Genomic DNA, 25,591 nt, shown 5'->3' with positions numbered 1-25,591 from the left:
GCTGAAATTATATTTTTCCAAAGGAGTGTAAAGCATTAAAATATACATTCAAAGAAGCCAGACAGCTCATTGTATGATGGTCCCATGCCCTATCTAGACCACTCAAGGCAATCCATAATTCTTACAAACCTGCAGCGCAAACAAAGGACATTTGTTCAATAATAGCTCCACAAGGAAAGAATAGAAACATACTTTTATTTCCATGTTAAAATTGTAGAAAGCAGTCACAAAGGTTACTGCCACTAGAATCTGATCAAAATTATTACTAAATAATAATTTTAACAGATTATCATAAATGTCATAATTAAAGGTAAATACCAGAAGAAATATCTGCTCCCTTACTTTCAGACAATCCTTAAATTAATGTTTTGAAAACTTTTATTTTAACAATGGAAACCTTGACTCAAAAACACCCTTCTCTCATTTGTAATTGTAACTATTTGATTTACTTATTTTCAGTTTTACAATAAATGATGCTTTTTAAAGAACAGATGCTCATTCTTTTCTTAATGTGTATTTGTCAATGTTAAGACGAAAATGTTGTGTACTCCAAAAGTTTGCTACATCATGACAAAGAAGAGAAATTCAGGGTTAACTCTCTGCCTTTGAGTGGTGAATTGAGTGTGAGGGCAGAGATGGGACAGAATAGTCCTTGAGTGGGCAAAGCAGCTGGCTGGAGAGGACACAGGCCCTCACTGACTCTCACCTCCACCAAACAACCCAACAATAGGGACACTTCCCTGTGCCCAGAACAAATTCTCATTAGTTGTATCAGATTCATGTCATCTTTTAAATTGAAGATTTATTTTAAAATCTTTAAAGGAGTGTATATATCTGACCTTTCAGGGTATATGTAGAAGTAACAACACAAATCAAAACAACCCAAAGGAAAAAAGACATCTGCTTGACCAAGCATCTCTGTCTTCCACAGTGAGAAATATTATCATAAATAAGAAAAAAAAAAAAAAAGAAATACCCCCTAATTTGCATAATTTAAGTAATGTTCTAAGGCTAACTCTTTACTGTTTGGGAAGTCTATGAGGCTTTTGGTCCAATAGATAGAAGTCCACAAGGAATGGGAAGTGGCATTACATTTATTATAAGATTACCCAGCATCAGATATTGACTTTGAACACATTTTAAAGAAAGGCAATTAAAGGGGGATCTAAGAATGCAAAATAATTGGAATCAAGTAGAGTTAATTGGTAGAAATAAAATTTGAAAGTGAAACACTTAAGCCTTTCATGCTTTTCTTAACATTACAATAGACGATAATTTTTTTAAATTTCTCCTTTTAAAGGCAAAATGGTGAACAATACATTCAATAATTGGTTCAGTTCTTAGATGATTTTTTAAGACTCGATCTTCTGTAAGACTTAAAATGTATATAAATATGAATACATATATGAAAATAAAAATAAACAAGTATGTGTTTGAGTAACACTAAAATAGAGGTTTCATGATTCTGTTACGGGTCTCCATTTAATGAGAAATCATATGTGAATATATTATTGGAGAGGCATGATGATTTTTTCCTCCTGTTCTAAAAGTTTAAAACCTTTATTCCACAGTGTCTTTCTAAAAAGCATTTGTGTGTGTGTTTGGTTGGTTTGTTGATTGGGGGTTTTCCCACCATCACCAGAAGTAAAGGTTGGCACCATTTTCCATCTGTATAACGATCCAATGTAAGTCGAAATTTCTTCATGATGCAAACTGGTGACTATGTGCTTTTATCCATTTTGATTCTCTCACTCCATGGAAACCCAACCTGAGACTTTTGCTCATGGTCGTATGTAGTGTAAGTCACAAAGTGAAAATGGAGACATGTTGAATAGTGTCCCCCCAAAAATTCATGTGCCACTCAGAATCTCAGAATGTGACCTTATTTGGATATAAGATCTTTACAGATGTTAATTAAGGTAAGGATGGAAATGAGATCATACTGGATAAGGGTGGGCCCTAAATCCTATGAAACTATGCTTACAAAAGATGGGAAACAATACAGAAAGAGACACAGAGAGGCCATGTAAAGATAAAGATGGAGATTGGAATAATGTGACTGAAAGCCAAGGAACATCTAGGGTCACCAGAAGCTGGAAGAGGCAATGAAGGACCCTTCCCTAGAGCCTTCAGACAAAGCATGACCCTGTGAACACCTTGATTTTGGACTTCTGGTCTTGAGAACTATGAGAGAGTAAATTTTCGTTGTTTTAAGCCACCCAATTTGTGGTAATTTGTTACAGCAGCCCTAGGAAATTAATACAAGTCTTCTGCTTTAAAATCTCTAAGTTCATTCTTTAGTTATGAATTCAAAAGATAAGGGCTATTCAAGGTGTTGGCCTTTCTTAATAAGAATGAAATTTGAGGCCAGGATTATAGGATGCGGCCATTTTGGCTTTCAGTTAGAATAATTTTTTTTTACTGAGATCTAATTTTCAAAGTTTGTAATAGAATTGCCAAAGAATAGGCAGCAGATCATCTTCACTGTGAATAGTCCATTTTCTTTTCTAAGAAACTCAAGCAATTATTTAAAATTAGATCCATACCAAGGCAAAAAGGAAATCATTTGTTAATAGAATTCCATCACAAAAAAGTCAAAACAGATGATAACGCAGCATCGATTTTAAAATAAGTATCCCAAATAAATATAGTTGTGTCTGCAACTATTATATATAAATATAGTTGTGTCTGTTAATCTTTGGCAACAACTTTTATATAAAAAGTGTAGTTACTTTCATGATAAAGAAAGTTGTGATTTTTACCTATAGAGTCAAACACTTGGTGATTTCTGTGACCTACTATGAGGCCTTTGCAAAACATGCTATATCATTATTCCACCATGGTCTAGACTTCATAAATTTAATTTTGGGGAAAAAAGAATGATTGCTAATAAAGCAATCATTTAAACCACCAGAAAGTGAAGGGGAAGACTAAAGTAGCTATAGCTTAATACTGAATAGATTTTTAATTTTGCGATTGCCATCATAAACTGCTTTTCATCCAAAATAACAGAATTCTAGATTTTATTGAAATTACTCCTGTCCTCCCCACATGTTTTTAGGGCTTAGTTGTTAAAAAGGGATTTCTTTGTTGTTGTTCTATGACTGTTGAAAGTCGTATCTTTTATAATCTTACCCCTAGCCTAAAGTGAAAATGGGGGAAAAAAAATTGAATGCAACTATTGAAAAGGGCCATAGAAATAACTGTCATAGCAACAACCAACATCACAACAACAACCATTATTTATAAGTGTTTACCATACGTTAAGCACTAAACTAAGTCATTTTACATGTATCATCTCAGTTAACACACCCTTAACACTATGGGACCCATCCCTGCTGTCATCAGGTTAAATAGGAGGACTCTGAGACCCAGTGAAGTTAAATTAAGGGACTTGTCCAAGTTCACACAACTAACTGGTTGTATAAGCAGAACTTAGACCCAGTCCCTTAGTGTCGTACTTGCCACAATAACTTAAGAGAAAAACATAAGAAAAAAAATCATAATTCTATTAAGAACATTCATGTTTATAATTTAACAGGATGTGAGCATTACACTAGACATCCAACATTTAGTTCACTCTTCTGCCCAAATTCATTTGAGAAGTGTTATACCCTTCCCTTCCTGGGTAGATTGTCTCACTGTGGTCAGTTCTGCAATTGGGTTAAAAGAAAAAAGAACTTATTCATGTGAGGGGCAGTTTAGTATTTGCCTAAAATTCTGGCTGAAAATAATACTGGCTTTATCTAAAATATGTCACAGTGACCAGTTAAAAAAAACCCAGTACAGTCAATCAACTGTTTGTTTTGTCTATTGAGTAACCCCCAAAAAAACATTTAGCAAATTTCAGTACTGAATTGATCTAACCCATGTCTGTTTCTGTGTGGGAGCTATGTGGTATACTCAAATGCAATGGATGAAGAATTCCTAAATTCTTCTACTAATGGGTTCTTTAGAATTGATTTAGAGCTTCTAACTAAAGAATGGTCCTCCTTTCTCTAGGAGGATTGCCATTTGCAAATTTTAAGAATAAGTATCAGATGACCCTTCTCGTCATAGACCATGGATTTAAAGCTCTTCATCCTAATGATTCCTCAGAAAAAGAAAACCAAGACAAACAAAGCCTGAGGTTTGTTGTTCTTATTGTTGTAATTGTGGTTGGTATAACAACATTGGATGCAGTAAACCCTCAAATGACAGAAGAGTCCTAGGCATATCCTGAGTAGATTGAAAGTTGGAAATAATAATAAATAAGAAAAACCATTTTCCAGTTGTAATTTCCAAAGATAACTGCTATGGGCTGATTTGTGTCCTCCTTGCCCCCAAATTCATGTCAAAGCCCTAACCCCCAATGTAACTGTATTTGGAGATAGGGCTTTTAGGAGGTAATTAAGGTTAGGTGAGGTCGTAAAGGTGGGGTCCAATAGCATCGGTAGACTTATAAGAAGAGGAAGAGAGAGAGACCGCTCTCTTTCTCTCCCTCCTCAAAAGTACTCAGAAGGAAGACCATGTGAGGACATGGCAAGAAGGTGGCCATCTGCAAGCCAGGAAGAGAGTTCTCGCTAGAAACCAACCAGGCTGGTACCAGGATCTCTGACTTCCAGCATCCAGAACAGTGAGAAAATAAATGTTTGTTGTTTAAGCCACCCAGTCTATGGTATTGTGCTGACTAAGATGATAAACTATTAGCAAACCTTAAAAATGTCAGAAAAGTAAAAAATTTTTAAAAAAGCTTTCCACTTGCTCTAAACCCTTATAAATTTACCTGCTTCATGATCAGATTGATAGAAGTTAAACAAGCAATTTACAGGATTGCAGTTAGGGCCAATAGTAGGTAGTAAACAGCCTTAACAACCTGCACATTTTTTCTGGTCATTTCTCAAAAGCAGTAATTTTAAAAAGTCATTTTACTGAGAGTAAGTTAATGATACCATTTGCTGGAATGGCTCATATTCATGAGTTTTCTCAGATGAGTAGTCAGAAGTAGATTGTTAAATATTTTTCAACTAATGCTGAGCTCCAAATAAGAAGTGAAGCCCACTGGTACTTTGAACAAATTATAAACTTCATAGAGAACTTGTGATCTGCCTTTTCTAGCAGAATCAAACAAAATATTCTACTATAGCTATGGTTAACTTGATCCTTTATGTTACAAATACACTGGCAGAAAATAAATTGGCTCCCCTTCTTTCTACTAATGGATCCCCTTATATTCAGAGACTATATTTCCAAAATATCCTTGTACTAAAGAGGCTAATAGAATGGAAGCAGAAGTGATATGTATAACTTCTAGATCCCATTATCATAAAGAACGTGCTTGCCCTCTACCCTCTTTTTCCTCCCTCCTGAGGGCTGGTGAGGGTAAGCGGACTTTACCTATGTATGTGAAGTCATCCAGCTCCCAAAGGATTACAGAGTAACAAGACAGAAGGAACCTGGGTGCCTGGGTAGCTTTGTGAAGTACCCATCCACTCTGGACCACCTGACAATGTCTACACTATAAGAAAGAGAGAAGTAAATTTGTGACTTGTCTGAGGCACTGTATGTTGGAGTTGTGTTTAGTCCTCTAAATCATGTGCATATCTTACAGTTTACAGTGTGCCTTCCGTATGCTATGTTCTAGAACATCCATCCATTCATTCAACAACTACTTTTTAAGTACATCTTATGTGTTAGCCCTACTCTAGGCTCTGAGCACACAACTAAGGCAAGCACACAAAGTCCCTGAACTCAGGAAAACTTTCATTACAGTGATGGGGGAGGAAATGGGGCAGAGAGACAATAACAAAGTAAATACAAATAAACACAATAATTTCAAAACAGTAACAGCAGTTTAAAGTGAAGGCTCTACACTCAGATTAGCCCATGTTTAAACACAGATTTTGCCATTTATCCCCTGTAGTGGCCAGCCTCCAAGAATGACCCCCCCAACAGAAACATGCACACTGAACCATACCTCCTCTTTTATAGACCCCTCCCCTTGAATCTGAGCAGGCTCCATGACTCACTTTTGACCAATAGAATGAGGCCAAAGTGATGCTGTGTGTCTTCCAAGGTGAGGACATAGAAGACTTTCAGCTTCCACCTGGCTCTTATGGAATGCTCACCCAGAAAGGGGTCAGCTGTCATGTAACAAGGTCAACTGCCTGAGACTGCCAGGCTGAGGAAGCCACGTGGAGAGGCTGTACAGAGAGAGATGCCCAGCCAGACCAACCCTAGCTGTTCGGCCCATCCCGGCGTGTGAATGAAGAAGTCATCTTTGATGTTCAGCCTAATCCAGCCTTCAGATGACTCAGCTGCCTTCTGACTGCAACAGCATGAGAGACCCCAAGTGAGAACCAGCCAGCTGAGCCCAATCAACCACAGAACCAAGAGAAATGACACTAACTTAAGCCACCAATTTGGGTTATAACACAGCAGGAGCCAACTGGATCACCAGCGTCATGAATTAAGCACGTTTCTTAATCTCTCTGTGCCTCCATTTTCTTACCTCCAAGGTTCCTATCGCATAAGGCTGCTACTAGAATTAAGTGAGTTAATCTGGAAAGTGCTTACAACAGTGCCTGGTTTGTGGTAAACATTTAGTAAATGTTGGCTAGTATTATTTATGATCAATAAATAAAATAGGATGATGGGACAGAAATATTCATAGCGGATGCTCAGGAAGTTCTTACCTAGAAGATGACCCTTGAACTTAGACCTGAAAAGTAAGGATTCCACCATGCAGAGAGCCAGAGAGCAGCCTCCAAACAGAGAGAGGAGCGAGGACAAGGATCCTGGGGTGGCAATGATACAGTGTTTTTGAGAGATACAGACATGGCCAGTGTGATTGGAGGGTGGTGAGCAAAGCAGAATCCTGTAAGCCATGATAAGGAACTTGGATTTTGTATTAAACACAATAGAAAGCTTTGAGGGATTTTAAGAAGGGGAATGACTTGGATCACTCTGTTGGAAGACGATTTTAGAAAGGCAAGAATGGAAGCAGAAAGAGCATTTAGAAGACTTTTGTAGTCATCTTAGTAAAAGACTTTGGTGACTTGAACCAGTGTTTAGCAGGGGAGATGGAGAGAAGAGGGCAGATTTGAGGATGTGTTCATTGAATGAGTGGCCCTTGGGCTGCCCATCAGGTCCCCATGGCAGAAATGAGATTTATTTTAACAAGGCCACTTTGGAATTCACATTACTTTAACCCCTTAGACAGAGTTCAAATCATTATACCCCAGGACGGCTCAAATTTGTCTCATTTTGTATAGTTCAGGGTTCAATTGCTACAGATTCTTGTTACTAAATAGGGGATAATAGAATATAAGTTTTCTCACCCATTTCTTATTATTATTCAGACAGGAAAAGCAATTCAAAGCAATCTGGCTTAGTGGAAGGAGCATTACAAGGCAAATCAGGACACAGGTTCAAGTGGCAATACTGCAGCTGACCACTTATGTGAGCCTGCACAGAATTCTTGACCATTTAGGGGCCTTCTTGATTCTCAGCCCCCTCCAATTCTGAAAGTCTATCATTTTGGAGCTCTATTTTAAAATACTACATTACCTGGACATATTTTATGCTTATGAGGTCAGGAGTCACATTCTAAGTACTTTCTTGATGGTCCCAGGATCTAAACTCCATGACTCATGACTTTTGGCTCCTTGAGGCTAAAAGCACCTGTCATAAGGACGTAATTACAAGCAGGTCATCACCAGAAAGAAGCTTTGATTTTAGTGCCCATCTTATCCTAACCTGACAGGAAGGGGCCTGACAGTAAGTTGGCCTCTTTGTTTTATTGCCATCAATAAGCCATATTTAACATAAAATGCTTTATAGGCATCTTTCATATAATCCATAAGATTTATTCTTTTTAGGAAAACTTGGGAGGTTTTGCTCAGGCTTTACACTAAGACACAGAAAAGTCATCACTCAAGCAAGTTTTTCTAAAGCTTCATTGTTATGGGTGGAAAGCCTCTGGCACACATTTCTATTAGGATTTCCATTTCATAGACTCACAGACATAGAAAACAAATTTATGGTTACCAAAGGGGAAAGGGTGGGGAGGGATAAATTGGGAATTTGGAATTAACAGATACACACTACTATATATAAAATAAATAAGCAACAAGGACCTACTGTATAGCACAGGGAACTATATTCAATACCTTGTAATACCCTGTAATAACCTTGCATAACCTATAAGGGAAAATAATCTGGAAAAGAAATATATACTTGCTGTACACCTGAAACATTGTAAATCAACTATACTTCAATTAAAAATTGCAACTATAACTTTTTTAAAAAAGATTTCTATTTCATATAGCAGCTCTTTCTTTAGTGGTGACAACAGAAAGGAGAGATTCTACATAAAATGGGAGAATGGAGGCAAAGAACCTCACATGGCACCTGACAGGAGAGTTGTTCAGTTTCTTCTCTCTTCTTTCCTAATATTGAGCAGGTCTAATAAAATATGCTAGCGTTAGAAGACTTAGGATGACATCAAACTTGATTTGTAAAAATTTTACTTCTCACTCTCTGCCTGAGTTTCCTTCAGCTCACTTGCTCCTTAAGGTAAACTCTGTCTTTCATGTGCACAGGCTTGGTTGCTTTCAGAATTACATTTTGGAGCATGTGGGATGCAAGGTTAACTCTTGGATCTGAAAACCATAATGGGTCTTTCTTTGGACTTTACTGTTGTTGTCTGCCAGCTTTAAATTTTATTGCTGTAGCATTGGATCTACAATTCATTGAATTAAATGAAAAGGAGGGGGACAGTAAGGTGAACACCAAGAGGACTTCTGAATACTGATCATAAATGGTGTCCCGTAGGAAAAGAATATGAAAAAGAATGTATATACAGTATATGTATAACTGAATCACTTTGCTGTATAGCAGAAATTAACACAACATTATAAATCAACTGTATGTCAATAAAATAAATTTTTAAAAATGGTGCCAGGTAAAGATAATAGCATCACCATCACTGATGTCCTTACATAGCCACCAATCTCACTCACTAGTGCTGTATTCACTTTGGCCACCAAAATATAACAGGCCAGCATCATTATAATTTGAAATCAGTAAGGGGAGATAATGCTCACCTGACAAAATAAGTTAAAATTTAACAAAATAGAGTCAAATTTCCATAGTCTTATAAGCTGAAGATGGAAAATAATCAATTAGCGGCAAAGGATACAGTGGCAATTATGTCCAATGGAGAAAGAGGTGTCAATTTGCATAGAAGGTCAGCACATCGTTGAAGTGGTGTTGGTTACCATCAAACAAAGAGAATAACACATCTGGAGGTGTTAATTAAAAGTGAAGAAAGAAAGGTAGAATTAGCAGTTTCACCAATTTGCCAGCCTGTGTGCCTCCTGGCCAACTAGTAGGGAGTATGAGAAAAGGATTAAAATTCGAATTTAAAGACATATTTCCCTGCCCCCTGGGAAAGAGAATGTGATGATGGTAGATGAAGTCAGTTCAAAAGAAGCCCTGATGTTTTTCTTCTCGTAAAAAAGGAAGCAAATTATCCCATCCAACTGCAACTGAATCAAATTTGAACTTCCTGAAAATTTATCAGTTGATAAATGAGGATTTACGTTCAAGGATACATTCCATGCCTAATCTTCATTTTACTACTTTTGGAGATAAATCTTCCTTAGCATTGAAATCTTTCAAAGATAGCCTTTCTTGCAGAACAAATTGTTAGAAGTGTGCAACAAATTGGCCAGATGTCTCTGAGGCATAAATTCTCTCTTAAAAGTAAGGTAAGAACTTTTAGTAACTACCTCATGCTCTCACACCACTAGTTTTCTATTTAGTTCTTTGAAACTGTAATGTTCAAAGGATTTCTCTTGTTATTGAAAGAGTTAATACAGTTTCTCAAAAATGCTTCTCTTCTCACAGAATTATAGTTTATATTTTGGGAGAATCTGGCACAGCTTAAGTTACAGCTTAACTGATTTTCTCAGTAGAATCCAACAATAAGTCATTTCCCCCACCCATCTGTCCCTAAGTGTTTATTAGCAGGTTAGACCCAAAATGTCAAGAGGAAAAAGTATTATTCATCTTAATCTACTGTCTTCAAGACTGCACATCAGGTACCTAAATAACAGCCTTCTTCACAGTTTGCTCCCAAACAGGTAGCTATCACTTAGAGGGTTTTTACAAATACCCCAAGTTCATTATTAACCCACTAGCCCTTCCCAGACTAAATGTATCACTGCAGGATAAGTGGACTTAATTGTTACTTATCTAAAAAATAATACTCATTGCTAGGCACAAAAAACAGCTTGTGGCATGAAGCTAGTTTTGCTCCTTTCCAGAAATTGCTGTTTTTTAAGTTTCAAACCTTAGAAAAATCAGAGAGCAGAAATCTATTCGGATGTATATATTACTATGATTGTTACTATCTCCCAAACAGCCTTAGCAGCTTACCAACTGAAGGGTAGCAGAAAACCAGACCTTCTCCCTCCAGTAAGAAAAGTACTCTAAGCAAAATCTTCCTAGCTTACTAGCCTGGTATGTGGTAAGGCCATAGTTCTGATTCTTACTTATCATCCCATTCCAGAGCCCAAATAAATAAATTACCTGTGGTTATTTTGCAGATATCTCCTTAGCTACACACACACACATGTTTCACAAAGTATTGGCCAATGCCCATTTTCACATAGCTCTTTTAGTCTAAAAATAACTTAAACTTTCATGTCTTACCAAGACTGAGAAAAGGGAGGGAAAATCAAAGAAAACTAATTTGGGAATCAGAGGGGAAACATTTAACAGGCCTGTTGGGTGTTCTCTTAATGCTGTCTTGGATCTCAGATTAAATTATTATACTTTCTGTGTTGTAGTGCTGGGTCATTTGCGCATGAGGACAAAGGCAACTTCAACTTGATATTTCTATCATCCCTGCTGTGTGAAGAGTCCCTTTCCTGGTTTATAACATCAATCACTCTAGCAATAAATCTTGGTAGTGGATATGGTCATTTAAATCTCCACCTGCACAAACAACAGAAAATAAGAGAGCCCATAAATCTCGACACCGGTGATTAACAAATTTTGGATCCTGGGCAAAGATATTATGGGGGCGGGGGGTCTCACTAATTCATTAATAAAGACTGATTTGCTGACAATCTGTTTAGTTTACAGCATAGGGGGAAAGCAAACAAGACCCTGCTAACAAAACAAAATGTTAGAGGTTAGTGAATTCCCAGCTGAGCCCAGGATTAGAGATATGGTATCTTAATGTAGGAGAGGGGTGCAGATTCCGAGCCAAAAGCTCAGAATCCGCTCTTGCATTTTGCTCTAGCCCCTCATCGTCAATGCTTAATTGCAAGGAAAGAAAACCTGGAGAACTAGTAAGAAAGATTCATGCATTCTGTCTCTCTGACTTCATTTCATCGATGTCATTCAATCCCTTGGTTTCTGGTTCCTTTTGCTTTTCTACTTACTCCCCACATTTTCTTCTTCTCCAGGAAAGATGGTCGGGGCTGGAGTTAGAGATGGAAAAAAGAACCTTCTGAACAGGACAATTTTGCTTAACGTTTTGTAATGTCAGCTTTACATGCAGAACCCGGGTAGCCAAGAGGATGTAAGGAGAAGGCAAAGGCAGCAGGCAGCACTGGGAGGGAGGAAACCAGAAGTCCTGGACAAGGTGATGTCTAAGAGCAAATAACATTCTTAAGAGAATATTAACTGCATTTCTAGAAAGAAATTTAGGGGAAAGTTTTAATTTCATTAAGAAAAGATTATCAACTAACAAAATGTTTTCCACACACCAGTATTACTCTGTCTCATTTCCTCCACTCCCCCTAAACTGTGTGTGGTTGTGTGTGGGTGTGCAATGGTCAAGTCTGTTCGTGTACACACCGGCAGTTCCTCGATATCTTTAAAGTGACCAAGTGTAGATGGATTTTTTGGTACTTTCTCTGTCATCACCCTAATGATCTTAGAAAGCACTTATTGTCTTAATTCACCAGAGTTAAGGTGTGAAGGTATCTTGGAAAAGCCACAGAGTCTTATAGGGTGTTGGCAGGAGGTGGTTGATCCCTGCCTGCATTTTAATTGGTATTTTCTGGGGGGAAGCGGGGAGCCAGAGGATGCTAGTGAGATTTGTGGGTGGAAGGCCCAGAAAGAGCGAAAGGATGTGGTCGTTTTCCTGAAGTTCTCAGTTTCAGGCAGCTATGACCTGTTAAGAAGGAAAGCGGGCCTTAGGAGATGGGCCCCCCCCCCCCGGAGAAGGAGCTCGAGTGGCGCCCGCTCCTCCCCAGACCGGCCAAGAGTGGGAGAAGGTGACTGGTATTTGCGTCCTGCAATGGAGTTGATTCACATTGCAAGCTGGAAATCAGGGGCTGTGCGTGACAGTTTCCCTCCGGTTGTGAAAGGGGTCTAAGAGAGTTGCTGGGGCCTGGCAGGCCCCTCCCCTGGGCTGCAAGGATCCGCCTCTATTCCCCAGATAAATTCCTAGTGTCCACCAAATTCCTCAGCGCTCTCTCACACTCCTCTACGGCCACGACTCCGGGGGTGGGGAAACAGAGCGTCGGCTTCCTGCCCGCAGAAGCCCTCGCGGCTCCTTCTCAAGACTCTGCGAAGGGGAAAGGGGTGTGAGACCCAACCAGACCCGCAACTCCCGGCTCCCAAGCCGAGGTGGCTGCGCGACACTCCACGTTCGGGGGGTCCATTGGTTTCGGGGTCTCTCTCCTCTCTTCCCTTTCTCCTCTCTCCCTTCCCTGTCTCTCTCATCCTCTCCCCCAAACATGTCCACCGGCTCCCTCAGCGATGTGGAGGACCTTCAAGAGGTGGAGATGCTGGACTGCGACGGGCTGAAAATGGACTCGAACAAGGAGTTTGTGACTTCCAACGAGAGCACCGAGGAGAGCTCCAACTGCGAGACCGGCTCTCCCCAGAAGGGCCGCGGCGGCCTGGGCAAGAGGAGGAAGGCTCCCACCAAGAAGAGCCCCTTGAGCGGGGTCAGCCAGGAAGGGAAGCAGGTCCAGCGCAATGCGGCCAACGCGCGCGAGCGGGCCCGGATGCGGGTGCTGAGCAAGGCCTTCTCCAGGCTCAAGACCACGCTGCCCTGGGTGCCCCCGGACACCAAGCTCTCCAAGCTGGACACGCTTAGGCTGGCGTCCAGCTACATCGCCCACTTGAGGCAGATCCTGGCCAACGACAAGTACGAGAACGGTTATATTCACCCGGTCAACCTGGTAAGTTCTCCGGTGCGGCGGCGGCGGCGTCCCGGGGAGGGGGGCGGGGGCGACCCAGCGCGCCTGCAGTGGGTCCCCGCTGAGAGCGTGCGCGCCAGCCTGGGAGCCGCGCATCTCAGTCGCCGCCAGCCAGCGTCTCTAGGGGACCGGTGCAGGCGATCCCCACACGGCCCTCACTCTCTGCCTTCCAAGCCGCGGGAACGCGTTGATTTATGCGAGTATTTGACGTGGCAGCCCAATTAGGAGTTTGCAGGCGTATCGAGCTGGCAAAGAGGAAAGATCCCTCCGCGCTCGCGCCAGCGCCTTCAGGGCCGGTGCGGGACAGCGAACACCGACACGATGCCGCGCGCTGAGGCGGCATTTTAGTAATCCTTTTATTCTTCTTTCAGCTGAAGAGTAAAACTTGATTCCCCGCCCCCTCTAATTCCTGTAAATAAGAACAGCCAACTCTGTTTCTTTCCCAAGGATATGTAGAACCTTTACATATGGACACATCATGCCCCCCCATAATTGTCACATAAGTCCCCAACTATTTAAATATTCTGCACTTCTCCTATAGATGGATTAACATTTTCGAATCCCAGAATTTCTAGCAAATACCAGCATAATCAGAACATTATCACGAGTATAAGCGTAATAAATAATATTAAAATAGGTCACTCTCCTTCAAGTTTAAGAACATGTTACTTTTTATCTTAAAAAATAATGCTCATTGAGTCTAATATTTTTCTCAACCGCATTTTACTGTTTAAGAACTATATTTTAATTCCTTTTTCATTTGATTTAATTTTAAAACTCCCAGGGGCTAAAGAAAAACAAAAACGAACTACCACCTCTGTTTATATATGATAAGAAGGAGAGGTTTTCCTCTTAAAAGTCTTCTTATCGGTCGGCACTAGCGAGAGAGGTTTGAAGGTTTGAATTGTCTTCTGAATTGGTTTCAGGAATTGGGGAGGGGGGAATGCAAAACCACATTTTGCTGTGAAAAATATTTTTCCTTCTAATTAAAAGTCAGGTTTTTGTATGAGTAAACAGCTTTTTAAAATCTGGAACGAAAATGAAAGCAGTGCCTTCATTTACAACTGCTGCTGCCTTCATCTTTGAATAAGAAACTTAAGTGAGCTTTATTATACACAGAACGGAGAAGGGAAGAGAAAGCTATGCTTGCTCAGCCCAGTAGGAACACAATGTGAAAATACGCGGCTATATTCTTTTATTAACATTATTTCTTTTTAAGAGCTGGCGATTAATTTAGAAACTGTGGTTAAAACCCGCGTTTGTGATGGAGGAAACCAAAGATAGAAGTAGGGAAGTCCATGGGCGTGAAAGAGAGAGGGCTGGGAAGCCTGACCAGGACCTCAGAAGAGGGCCAGCAGGCGCTTCACCTTGAACCCGGTGCCCAGTGGCGCGAGGTCCTTCTCGGCTTCCCTGCTCCGGTTCACCCTAGCATCTGCCTCCGGGCTGTGGCAGGGCAGGAGCCACTTTGGGCTTTCCAAGGGTCTCCTCTCTTGGGTTTCACTTCGAACCCAGGGCGAGCCCCTCTTTGCTCTACCACCTCGAGCTGTGGCTTGGCGCCAACGTTGCTTTCTGCTTTACCCAGCCACAGGGCGCACTAGGTCACCGGGAAAACTGCAGAGATAACGGGCCTCTCCAACTCACTGCCTGCCCCCCCCCCCACACCGTGCCCTTTCCTTTGGGCGCCCTTTCCTTTGGTCTCGGGCTCCCGCTTCATCCCACCCCTCCTCCACGGCCACTTACCTCCTCCACCCTCTTCTCTCCTGCAGACGTGGCCCTTTATGGTGGCCGGGAAACCCGAGAGTGACCTGAAAGAAGTGGTGACCGCAAGCCGCTTATGTGGAACCACGGCGTCCTGACCTTGGAGGTGCGAGTCTGGGAAAGGCGCGCTCCCGGGGTGGGGGAGCGGGCCCCGGGAAGGCGACCCTTGCCCTCCCTGCTCTCTGTCTCTTCTTCCCCCTTGCAACTCTCCTCTCCCTTTCCCACCCCTCGAGAACACTTTACAGCGACGAGGAGATTCGTTTCCAAACCAGAGGACATCAATTGTACTTACAACGATTCCCATCTATTTAACTTTATTAACTTCTACCGTGAATGACTCTGCGAGCCTTGCTGGTCCAAGTGCAATATGTAATTATAAATATATAAATAGATAATAAGAGCCTATCAATGTGTATCTTTTGTACAATATGTTGTAAAATGTAGATCATAGAATAGCTGACTTTGACAGTCACATTTATAAAGTAATTCACTTAAAGATATATATTTTTTTCAAACAAGTTTTGCTACTTTCAAAAATAAATCTTTCTTTATATTGCTAAAAGCCCCGACATTTGGTGTGATTTTTTTAAAATATATATTTGGAATAGAAAGATGGGGAACTATGGGGGAGCTATATAATAAAAGTGGTTCTTTGGAACCTCAATCCAAACTTCTAGAGATAGACAACGATTAAATACGATTTCCACGATGAAGGTGCAGATCATATTTTGCACTGAAACCTCAAAAAGAAACTAGTCCCTCAAGTTTGCACGTTACTTTTAAGACAACTAGAAATAATGTAACTGTAAACAAAGAAAGGGAAGGATTAAAGTTATTAACAGTTACACAATTCAAGAGAAAAACACACCAGAAAAGAAAAATCTGATTTTCAGTTATTCCACAGTTTAATTGCTAACATGAGCAGGAAGGTAAACTCCACATTCTATAACTTTCCAGGCGCGTACATGAACCCAAGCAACCCATAGCTGCAAAACAGTGAAATACTGGGAGTGATGAAAAACGTAAATGCCATACCTTTGGAATGTGTTTTACGATTTTCAAAGGGCTGCAACGTGTATTATACATTTCTTATTAATAACTGATGAATTACTTATAACAACGCGCATGCCTGCCTTTCGGTTACATTAGCCAGCGCGTTTAGCTCCTCTCCACGACTTCCGGTGGATTGGGTTTTAATTTAAACATCTTCCAGGCTACGGAACAGCTCGTTGGGGAAGATTAAGTTGAGATAAACAGAGAGGCGAGTCCGAGGAGCCTGGGACCGGGTTCCCTCGCTGCCCCAGCGCAGCCAGCGGCGGCCGATGCGCCAGATGCCACCAGGGCTGTTTAATGTTCGGGGTTATGACCGCAGTGTTTACAAGACGTCTTCGGTTATTTATACTGTTATTCCTCGCAGAGGGCCTTGAAACTTCCGCTTCATTTGCTCTTTCTTTTCGATTTTTTTTCCTTTTTCTCGGCTCAGTTAGGTACCTTGAGTAAGAGCTCCCCTGCTCTTGCACTTACCTTCAACCAACACCAAAGGCCGCTTAGGGGGTGGAGCCCTCAGCCTGGACAGCAGGGAAGGAGCCGGCGATGCTCTTGACCCGGGGAACCGCTGTGCCAGGAGACATGTTCTCTGCCAGAGATAGTTACCACGTTACCAAGTCCACATCTCCATTCTCCAAGCGCTGGGAACGCGGGTGACTCCTCACCCACGTACCTGTCATTCGCACATCGGAGGACCTCTCAGGGTGTCAGGCTTCCCTCCCCCTCCCTTACCCCCTACCCGGACTTGACCCTCAAGAGAGCATTTTAAGCTCTGGCCACCTCCACCTTTCCCAAATTCGCTTCTACCAGAGGGACGGACCATCTACCCTCGCCTCACCGATCCAGAGTTCAAGTCAGAGATGCGTCCCAACGTGATTCAGTTGTCTGCGTTTCACGTTCAGCAAATTTTCCAAGCTCCCACTCACGTTTTTACAATAAATACTCAAAATTCTGAGCACTCTACGCAGGCGGCCCCCTAAAGAAGAAATTTCTGCTTGCTCATTCTTTGACGACCCCCAACCACAAAAGAATTTGTTGAAAAAGTCCTCATGCCTCCCACCGACAATTTGCAGCCTGTGCTTTCAGCATAAGGCCTGAAGCTGTGCACACGGGACACGCAAGTTAAGCCCTAGTTTTGCGTCCAGTTCTTTCCTGAAAAGGTTTGGATTCTCAGTTTTCTCATCTCCAAAAGTGGGGATAAACGTGATTATAATGATAGTAATAATCGTACTCATACATTTCCTCTTTCACCTCACAAAGCCTTAGTGGCGCTCAAATGAAATTATAGTTTTGCAACTGCTTTGTAATGGAAAAGATCCGTGCACACATTGGTCACTTGTACTAAGTGGCTGGCGGTGAGCTGCCTATACTAGACCCGACTAGACCTGAAAGTACTCAGGCAGGAAGCTCAAGAGCATGCACAAGCCAGGGTCTTTTTATTGCAGGAACCAACACACCCCTTATATGCTATGTTGAAGGTTACAATTTCTCTCTCTCTCTCTCTCTCTCTCTCTCTCACACACACACACACACACACACACACACACACAATCCTTTACCCCTCCTCGATGTTCTCCCATTTTGTCCAGAGCTTTATACCAATGTGACTATTTCCTAGAAATCCAGAGTCCAGAAAAATTCAGAGAACAAAGATAGGGACTGGGACCAGCAAATAGAAGGGCTACACTGGTGCCTGGCTGTCAGGAAACCCTGAGCACAGGGCTCTCAGCCTTCGAGCCTGGGCACACTAGGGGACCCAAGGGTTGTCCACTGAAGGGAGCAAGCAACATGGTGGGAATGACTGGGTTGTGGCTACCAGTAGCCCTGGCATAGGACAACCCCCCTCCACACACACACATCCACAGTCTAAACATCTCTCCTTCCCATGGACCCTTCTCTTCTGCCAGATCATCAGTCCTCCCACACCCACCATGCCCTGCTTCCCAATGTCTGGTGCTCTTCTCAAGCCTGTCCCAGCGGGGTGTGACTTTGAGCCTACCATGCCAGCACAGGTACTTGGCATGTCTCGATCTTAAAGGAGGCAAGCGGTATCTGAAGGAGTGGGGGACCCCATTTACCACAAGCCAGATAGTTAGGGGTGAGGGAGGTGTGACCTCTCAGTTACAAAAAATATCTTAGAAGGTGCTTTCTAAGATAGTCTAGAAGGAGAACGACCAAAGCAGGTTGTAGAAGCCTGGAAGGAAAATGAAATGTTTCAAATAAGCATGTCTGCGGGTTCTCAGGAGGAGACAGATACTGAAAGTGGACTGAAGCTGGGGAAGTCCCTTCTCCTCCCTTCTCTCTCTCTCTTTCTCCTTCTGATGGCTTCTATGACTTCTTATAGGCAACACAATGTGCTTCCAGCAGTCTTCCCCACTGTCACGTCAGACTTCTTTCTAAACAGATAAGTGGTAAACAAGGTTGGTACCTGCTAGTTATATGTAGTGATCAGTGGGAAACACTGCCCAGGGAGGCTTCTGAGCCAGGGATTCCTGGGTGTGTATGGGAATCACCTGGACAGCTCCTGGAAATAGAATGTTGGGCTCCATCCATCCGAGTTCCAGATTCAAGAGGTCTGAGGTGGAGGTGAGGCCCCAGAATTTCTACTTCTAACAAGTTCCCAAAATATGCTGAGGCTACTGGTCGGGAAACCACATTCAGAATCACTGTTTGGGGATTTGTCTCATTAAAGAAACAAAAGACGTTGAAATGGAGAGAAAGAAAATATTTGGGAATTACTTTTTCTTAAGAGGCTGCATGTTCTGGGCTCCAGTTTCATTTACATTTCTATTCGCTCCACGGTGGCATGCAGTGTATTCTTAACGCTTAAATGCCAGTCGAGACATCAAACCACTAGTCCTCAGAAAATATTAATAAAAGATTTGTGCAACCCTGGTGTATGGATGTGTGTGCGCGTTCGTCTGGAGCTCTCAAAGAGATTTCAGGTGATGGATTAAAGGCCTGGATGGATTAGGGCCCGGCTGCTGTTGGCTCCGTCGCGACCCCTAAGGGGGAGAGGAATCCGAGCGCCCGGGACTCATGCCCCCTACAACTTCTCGGTTGCGCAGAGGGTCCCGCGATCCAATCCAGGTCAGCAAAGCTTTCCCCTTCACTCCAGGGGGAGTAGGAGGGTTTGCTCTGGGCTGGGGCCCTGCGCTTCTGGCTGGTGGGAAGTCGGCCTGGGGTTGAGGTGCAGGGTCTCGGGCTGGTAGGGAGAACGTGGCAAGCGCCGGGTGGGGCTTTCGGGCAGGAAAGGGCCCCGAGCCAAGAGGCGGAGTAGGGAACGGCTCCTCTGGGGCTTTTCTACCCGGGACACAAGTTTCTGGAAGTGGGTGGGAGGAGAAGGATGGAGAATCCGATTTCGAGACCCAGCCTACCCCGCCTCCTGGGTCCGCATCCCTTTCCGGGCGCCGCCTCCTAGACTGCCGGGTGCGTGTGCCAATGCGGACTGGCCCAGCGCAAAGACACCGCCAGGGAAGGTTCTAGGGTAATGACCCTGCTCAGCCAACAAGGAGAGGCGCAGACTCCAGCCAGCTGGCGAGAAGAACTTCCTTTCTTAGCTTTGCATCCTTTTCTCCAAATTCTGGCGATGCCCTAGGAAACTCGCGCGGTGCCAGTGGCATTCTTGAGAGCCAGGCTGGCTTCCTCCAGGCGTCGGGGTTCCAGGCGCCTTTGATCTTTCTATCTGGCAGGCTCAGCTGGTCCACCTCCAGCCCGTTCATGGAAAGATTAACCACCCCGAGGACTAGGCTAAAGATCCCTTCCCAGGGCAGAGGGAGGAGAAAGGGGTGGAAAGGGCAGAGAGAACAGTTGAGAATGTCTTCGAGTTATGAGACCAGACTCCTCGAGGCGACGTCATCTCATCCATTGTACCCAGCATCCAGCTTAGCGCCTGACACCTCAATACGTGTTGAACCGCCAGTGAATCATTAACTCTCTGAGGCTATGGTGAAGGAAGAAGTTAAGATACAGGGCAGTTGGAGCAAAGAAATTGACAGTGGGGCTGTTGCCATGGTTAAATTGAAGCAAACCGGGACTTCCCTGGTGGTCCAGTGGGTAAGACTCTGGGCTCCCAGTGCTGGGGGCCGGGGTTGGATCCCTGCTCAGGAAACTAGATCTCACATGCACGGCACAACTAAGAGTCCACATGCTGCAACTAAAAGATCCCGCGTGCTACAATGAAGATGGTGCAGACAAAATAAATAAATAAATAAAACATTAAAAAAATAAAATTTCTGAAAAAAAAGAGAAAGAAACAACCTCTTAGTTGAAATCTGGGTGTATATTTGAGAAAAGAATAAAGCAAGCAGACATCTTGGGACCAGATGGCATCAGCTGGGGATGGGGTTGTTTGAATTGCCCTTGCCCCTGACACTCAGATGAAGTCTGCTCTTTCCCCTCCCAGTAGAGGATGACATTATTAGTTTTGAATTTATATGGCCCTTAGGTCAGAATCATTAGCTTAAAAGGTGCTTTGAAGAGTGGGGATAATTTGAGAGACTTTATAGGATAAAATGTAGACTACACAACTAAAAGGATCCTTATTTTAAAATTAATCCAGGTCGTGATAAGTGAGTAATTTGTTGCCTTTTGTGCAGGTTAGATCTACATCTAGCGGAGGGTATAGCAGAAAAAGCTTTTGACTGAATCCATGGGCAAGAAACTTGACCATTTAGGACCTTAGTTCTTCCATCTGAAAAAATGGGTATAATAATGACTGCTTTGCAAATGCCTACCCAAAAGGCAAAGATATACGAAGCAACCTAAGTGCCCATCAACAAATGATTGGATAAAGAAGATGCGGTATACATATACAACAGAATACTAGTCAGCCATAAAAAGAATGAAAATTTACCATTTGCAGCAACATGGATGGACTGGGAGGGCATTATGCTAAGTGAAATAAGTCAGAGAAAGACAAATACTGTATGATATCACTTATATGTGGAATCTAAAAGATACAACAGACTAGTGAATATAACATAAAAGAAGCAGACTCACAGATATAGAGAACAAACTAGTGGTTACCAGTGGGGAAAGGGAGGAGAGGAGGGGCAATATAGAGGTAGGAGATTAAGAGGTACAAACTATTAGGTAGAAAATAAGCTACAAGGGTACATTGTACAACATGGGGAATATAGCCAATATTTTATAATAACTATAAATGGAGTATAAGCTTTAAAATTGTGAATCACTATATTGTACACCTGAAACTTATATAATATTGTACATCAGCTATACTTCAATTATAAAATTATTTTTAAAAAAGTAATGGCTGCTTTGGTAAGATAATGTATGTGGGCGATGTCTGGTACATCATGGGCACTAATTAATCTTGGTTTTCTTCCTTTCTTCTCTTCTTCTTCTGGTCATTAAGTTATAAAAGTGCCTGAAAGAATGATATGCATCTCCCCTAAATAGTAATCTACCCAGTAGTAATTATTGAGTAAATAATTATTATATAGAATTATTAAATTCTCATGAGAATCCAGTTGCTTCAGGTCATCTTGAACGTGATTAAAACAGACCTCACCACCTTATCCACAGTGGATCCTGCTCCTAATTCTCCCCCCTGACCCTGACCCTGACCAGGGATTGAACCCATGCCCCCTGCATTGGGAGTGTGGAGTCTTAACTGGATCACCAGGGAAGTCCCCGGTTCCTAACTCTGTATTTCAACATTTATAACATTATCAATAACAGGTAATCATTATTTTCTTTCATTTCTCTGTTTCTTTACTTAGTTTACACTTATCCTCACTAGCTCCATGAGGGCAGGGACCATGTCTGACTGATCCACTTTTGTTTCCCAGCCCCTAGCAGAGTGACAGGCATGTGATAAGTGGTTGAAGAGGACTGAATGTATAAAGCTTAATAATAGGCTTCTTAGAGATACCTCTGTTTTCTAGGTAAGTTCATATTGCATTGCCAGAACCAAGGGCTGGTTTAAATATATCATCTAATTTTAATTTTAGAATTTGGTAATGGACACGTATTCTAAAAATGAAAATAAATCTATAATGAAAAAAATCACCATCAATTCTGTTGATGGGGAATTAACCTGAAACATTAGTCCTCACCACATGCAGATTCTCCTTTTAGCACTAAATCCCAGGAAAGTGTCTATAGTAAGTACTGTGTCTTTCAAAACAATGCATGTCTCCCTTCAGTATTCTTACTATCCCTGGGGACCAGTCACCTCTAAACTTTTCTGCTTGGTTCCTGGAATTATTCACTAATGAATCTTAATAGAATGTTTTTGTTCTTCTTTTGCACTTTATGTGAATACCACCTTCTGCTGCTGCCCTCTAATCTCTCACTTTCAGGCATCTGTCACCCACTCAATAGTTCCTTCAACTTTTTTTTTTTTTTTTTTCTTAACAAGCATTCTTTCTCTCCCCACCAAGGACTAAAAAGAAACCCAAGACATCTCTAAACCCGGGAGAATTTTTTAAACCAACAGGGGTCATTTGGTTACAAGGAACAAAAATCCCTTCAAACTGGCTCAAATAAAAAGGGGAATGAGGCATTGTAAAGATAGTACAAGGACTCTGGCTGACATCTCCAGGCAAAAAATAAACAGTAGGGAAAAATCTATTGGGAAACTGAAAGTCAAGAGTACAACTCCCTTCCTCTCTCTCTGGAGCTCTCTGGGCTCTTATCTCTGCTTTCTCTGCCAGTCTTCTGCATTTCCTCTTCTGATTTTCTGTGCTGACTTACTTTCTACTTCTCCTGAACTTTTTATTTCAGATGGAACTTGTTTGTTAAGTTGCTATGGCCCCAATTCTATAAGAACATGCAGTTGCAGGCTCTACTATCCAAAATTTTAGTCTCAGCACCTCTTAATTTGAATTCTTAAGATAAGGAATATGCATATGGACTACTATAGACTCGTTCTAAGAGGCTCTGATTAAATTCCCCAGGTCAGTTGTACGCCTCTTGTCCTGTCGGCTCTGGTTGGCTGGGGATGGATGGACAGGTGGGCTGATGGCTGGGGCAGATTCTTTTGAGATGTAGGCTCTGGGTGAGACAAGAATCACAAATCTGTTTGCTACAAATGTAATCTAAAGCAATCAGGGTTGAGGTGTCTGCATATGGGCCACCTGGTTTTATTCTGGTACACCAATGGTGAGCAACATGTGTTTGCAAAGAGGTCATGTTGTATTTGTAATGGGGGAAAAGGGTAGAGATACCAACATCAAGAAAACATATATACATATAACCAAATGATCTACTTTATGGAATAGAATAATTTTATTGAGAAAATCACCACTGGTATGCCAGTGCTATTACTGGGCATATTTAGGAAAATGCTAACTCGTATAGATTCAGCTTTATTAATTTTCTTCATCCATCTGCATTACACAGAGACCATGCATATGAACAATCATATTTCATCTTCAAAACAACCCTAACTACAAGGTATTATCATCCTTACTTTTCATGTAAAGCAGCTGAAACACAGAGAGGGGAAGTAAATCACCAGAAGTTATATGGTGGATTAGTGGCAGAAAGCTAAGTATAGAATTTTTCTACTTAATTAAACTGAAATGGTCTCCTGCCTTGAAAATAGGAGACTCCCCAGGATAAAAGAAATTAAGGATGATTATAACCCTATAAAAGAAAGAAATCCTTACAAGAAGGGCATGACACGATGCTTTTTCCAATCAGAATTTTTGTTTTATGAAAAAACAAAAAAACTCTTTTAGACTTATTTAAAAACTCTTTTAAAAAACTCTTTTAGACTTATTAATATTTTTTATCCTCTACCACTATTAAAGATACAGGGCTTCCCTGGTGGCGCAGTGGTTGAGAATCTGCCTGTCAATGCAGGGCACACGGGTTCGAGCCCTGGTCTGGGAAGATCCCACATGCCACGGAGTAACTAGACCCGTGAGCCACAACTACTGAGCCTGCGCGTCTGCAGCCTGTGCTCTGCAACAAGAGAGGCCGCGATGGTGAGAGGCCCGCGCACCGCGATGAAGAGTGGCCCCCGCTTGGCACAACTAGAGAAAGCCCTCGCACAGAAACGAAGACCCAACACAGCCAAAAATAATAAATAAATAAATAAAAATTAAAAAAAAAAAAAAGATACAAAAAAGGAAACTATAAGCAAAATAAGTTAGTTAAAATAGTCCAAAAACCTGTTTTGCAGTCAGAGTGCAATTCATTCCGAATTATTTATTTACTCCGTCGTTAAAATCTAGTGATTTTCCACCCATTACGTATCAGTTTTTGTCATGTAATAAACTACCCCAGAACCCAACGGCTTACTACTGTAAGCATTTGTTATTGCTCATGCGTCTACAAGTCAGCTGTGCAGTTCTGCTGATCTGGACAGGGCTATGCTGTTCTCACTCAGCTTTCTCATATATCTGTGGTTGGGGGGCAATTTGTCTGAGAGCTAGCTGGTCAAGGATGGCCTCACTCACATGTCTGATGACAGGCCGGCTACTGGCTGAGGTGATGAGGGTGACAGAGCCACGTGTCTCTCATCATCCAATAGGCCGGCATGTATTTGCTTTCATGGTGACTGGGGAGGGAAGAGAAACTCACAAGCTTCTTAGACTTGGGTTCAAAGCTTGCTAGTGTCACTTTGGCTGTGTTGTATTGGCTAATGCCAGTCACAGAGCATCCTAGGTTCAAGGGGTGGGGAAATAGATGCTACTTCTTGATGGGAAAAGCTGCAGTCACATCGCATAGAGCACGGATACAGAGAAGGGTGAGATTTGGGACCATTTTTATAATTAATCTGTCATATTAAGGTTTTCCTAAAACTTCTTCATATTCAGAGTCTAGCCTTTCTGAATTATTTCCCACTTTGAATTGTCAATATCTAGTGCTGTACCACCCATTTTGTCCTCTGGGTTACAAAGAATATTTCTTAGAAGATTTTTCCTCTATAATTACTGTGATTTTCTTCCAAGCCACTGATACACATTCTGCAAATTTCAGTGCTTATCCTTTCTTGATTTTGTCAGAAGGGAGGATAAAGAAAATACCAACAAAAGTTAATCATACCCACCTTTCTTTTACCTATTCTTAGAAATTTGGAGGTTGTTCTGACACTAGTTTCATTACTTGACATGTATAAGAGGATGAATGGTGGCCTCAAAGACATCAGATCCTAATCCCTGAAAACTGTAAATATTATCATAATTGGAAAAAAGTCTTTGCAGATGCAATTAAGTTAAGGATGTTGAAATGGAGAGATTATCCTTGATTATTTGTGGGCCCTAAATGCCATTACAAGTGTCCTTATAAGAGAAAAGGAGAGGGAGATTAGATACACAGAGGAGGAAAAGGTCATGTGAAGACAGAGGTAGAGATCAGAGTGATGAAACCACCAGAGGCTGGAAGAGACAAGAAACTGATTCTCCCTTAGAACCTCCAGAGGGAGCGGGGCCATACCTACACCTTGATTTTGACCTAGTGAATCTGATGTTGAACTTCTGGCTGTCAACCAAGAAAGGGTAAGTTTCTGTTGTGCTAAGGTAGCAAGTTTGTGGTCATTTGTTACAGCAGCCACAAGAAACTAATACAGCATGTGATAGGCAATCCGTTGCATGTATCTCAGT

General features: G+C 42.0%; 1 protein-coding gene across 1 annotated transcript; it reads left to right on the top strand.

The window, feature by feature from the left end:
• Positions 1 to 12,492: 12,492 nt before the first annotated feature.
• TCF21 (transcription factor 21) lies at positions 12,493 to 15,115 on the top strand. The gene is made up of 2 exons (XM_007190894.2): positions 12,493 to 13,190; positions 14,975 to 15,115. The coding sequence occupies exons 1-2, from the start codon at positions 12,741 to 12,743 to the stop codon at positions 15,062 to 15,064; spliced, it is 540 nt and encodes a 179-aa protein (XP_007190956.1). The 5' UTR covers positions 12,493 to 12,740; the 3' UTR covers positions 15,065 to 15,115.
• The last annotated feature ends 10,476 nt before the right edge of the window (positions 15,116 to 25,591 follow it).

This window comes from Balaenoptera acutorostrata, chromosome 14 (assembly GCF_949987535.1).
Source record: "Balaenoptera acutorostrata chromosome 14, mBalAcu1.1, whole genome shotgun sequence".
NCBI classification, from domain to species: Eukaryota; Metazoa; Chordata; class Mammalia; order Artiodactyla; family Balaenopteridae; genus Balaenoptera; species Balaenoptera acutorostrata.
The sequence above is the reverse complement of the archived record's forward strand: the minus strand, read 5'-3'. Positions and strand labels throughout refer to the sequence as shown.

Excerpts from the sequence above, each read along its gene's own strand:
- TCF21 (XM_007190894.2), top strand. The coding sequence starts at position 12,741 with ATGTCCACCGGCTCCCTCAGCGATGTGGAGGACCTTCAAGAGGTGGAG. Across the intron at positions 13,191-14,974 it reads ATATTCACCCGGTCAACCTG|ACGTGGCCCTTTATGGTGGC; the intron begins GTAAGTTCTCCG and ends TCTCTCCTGCAG.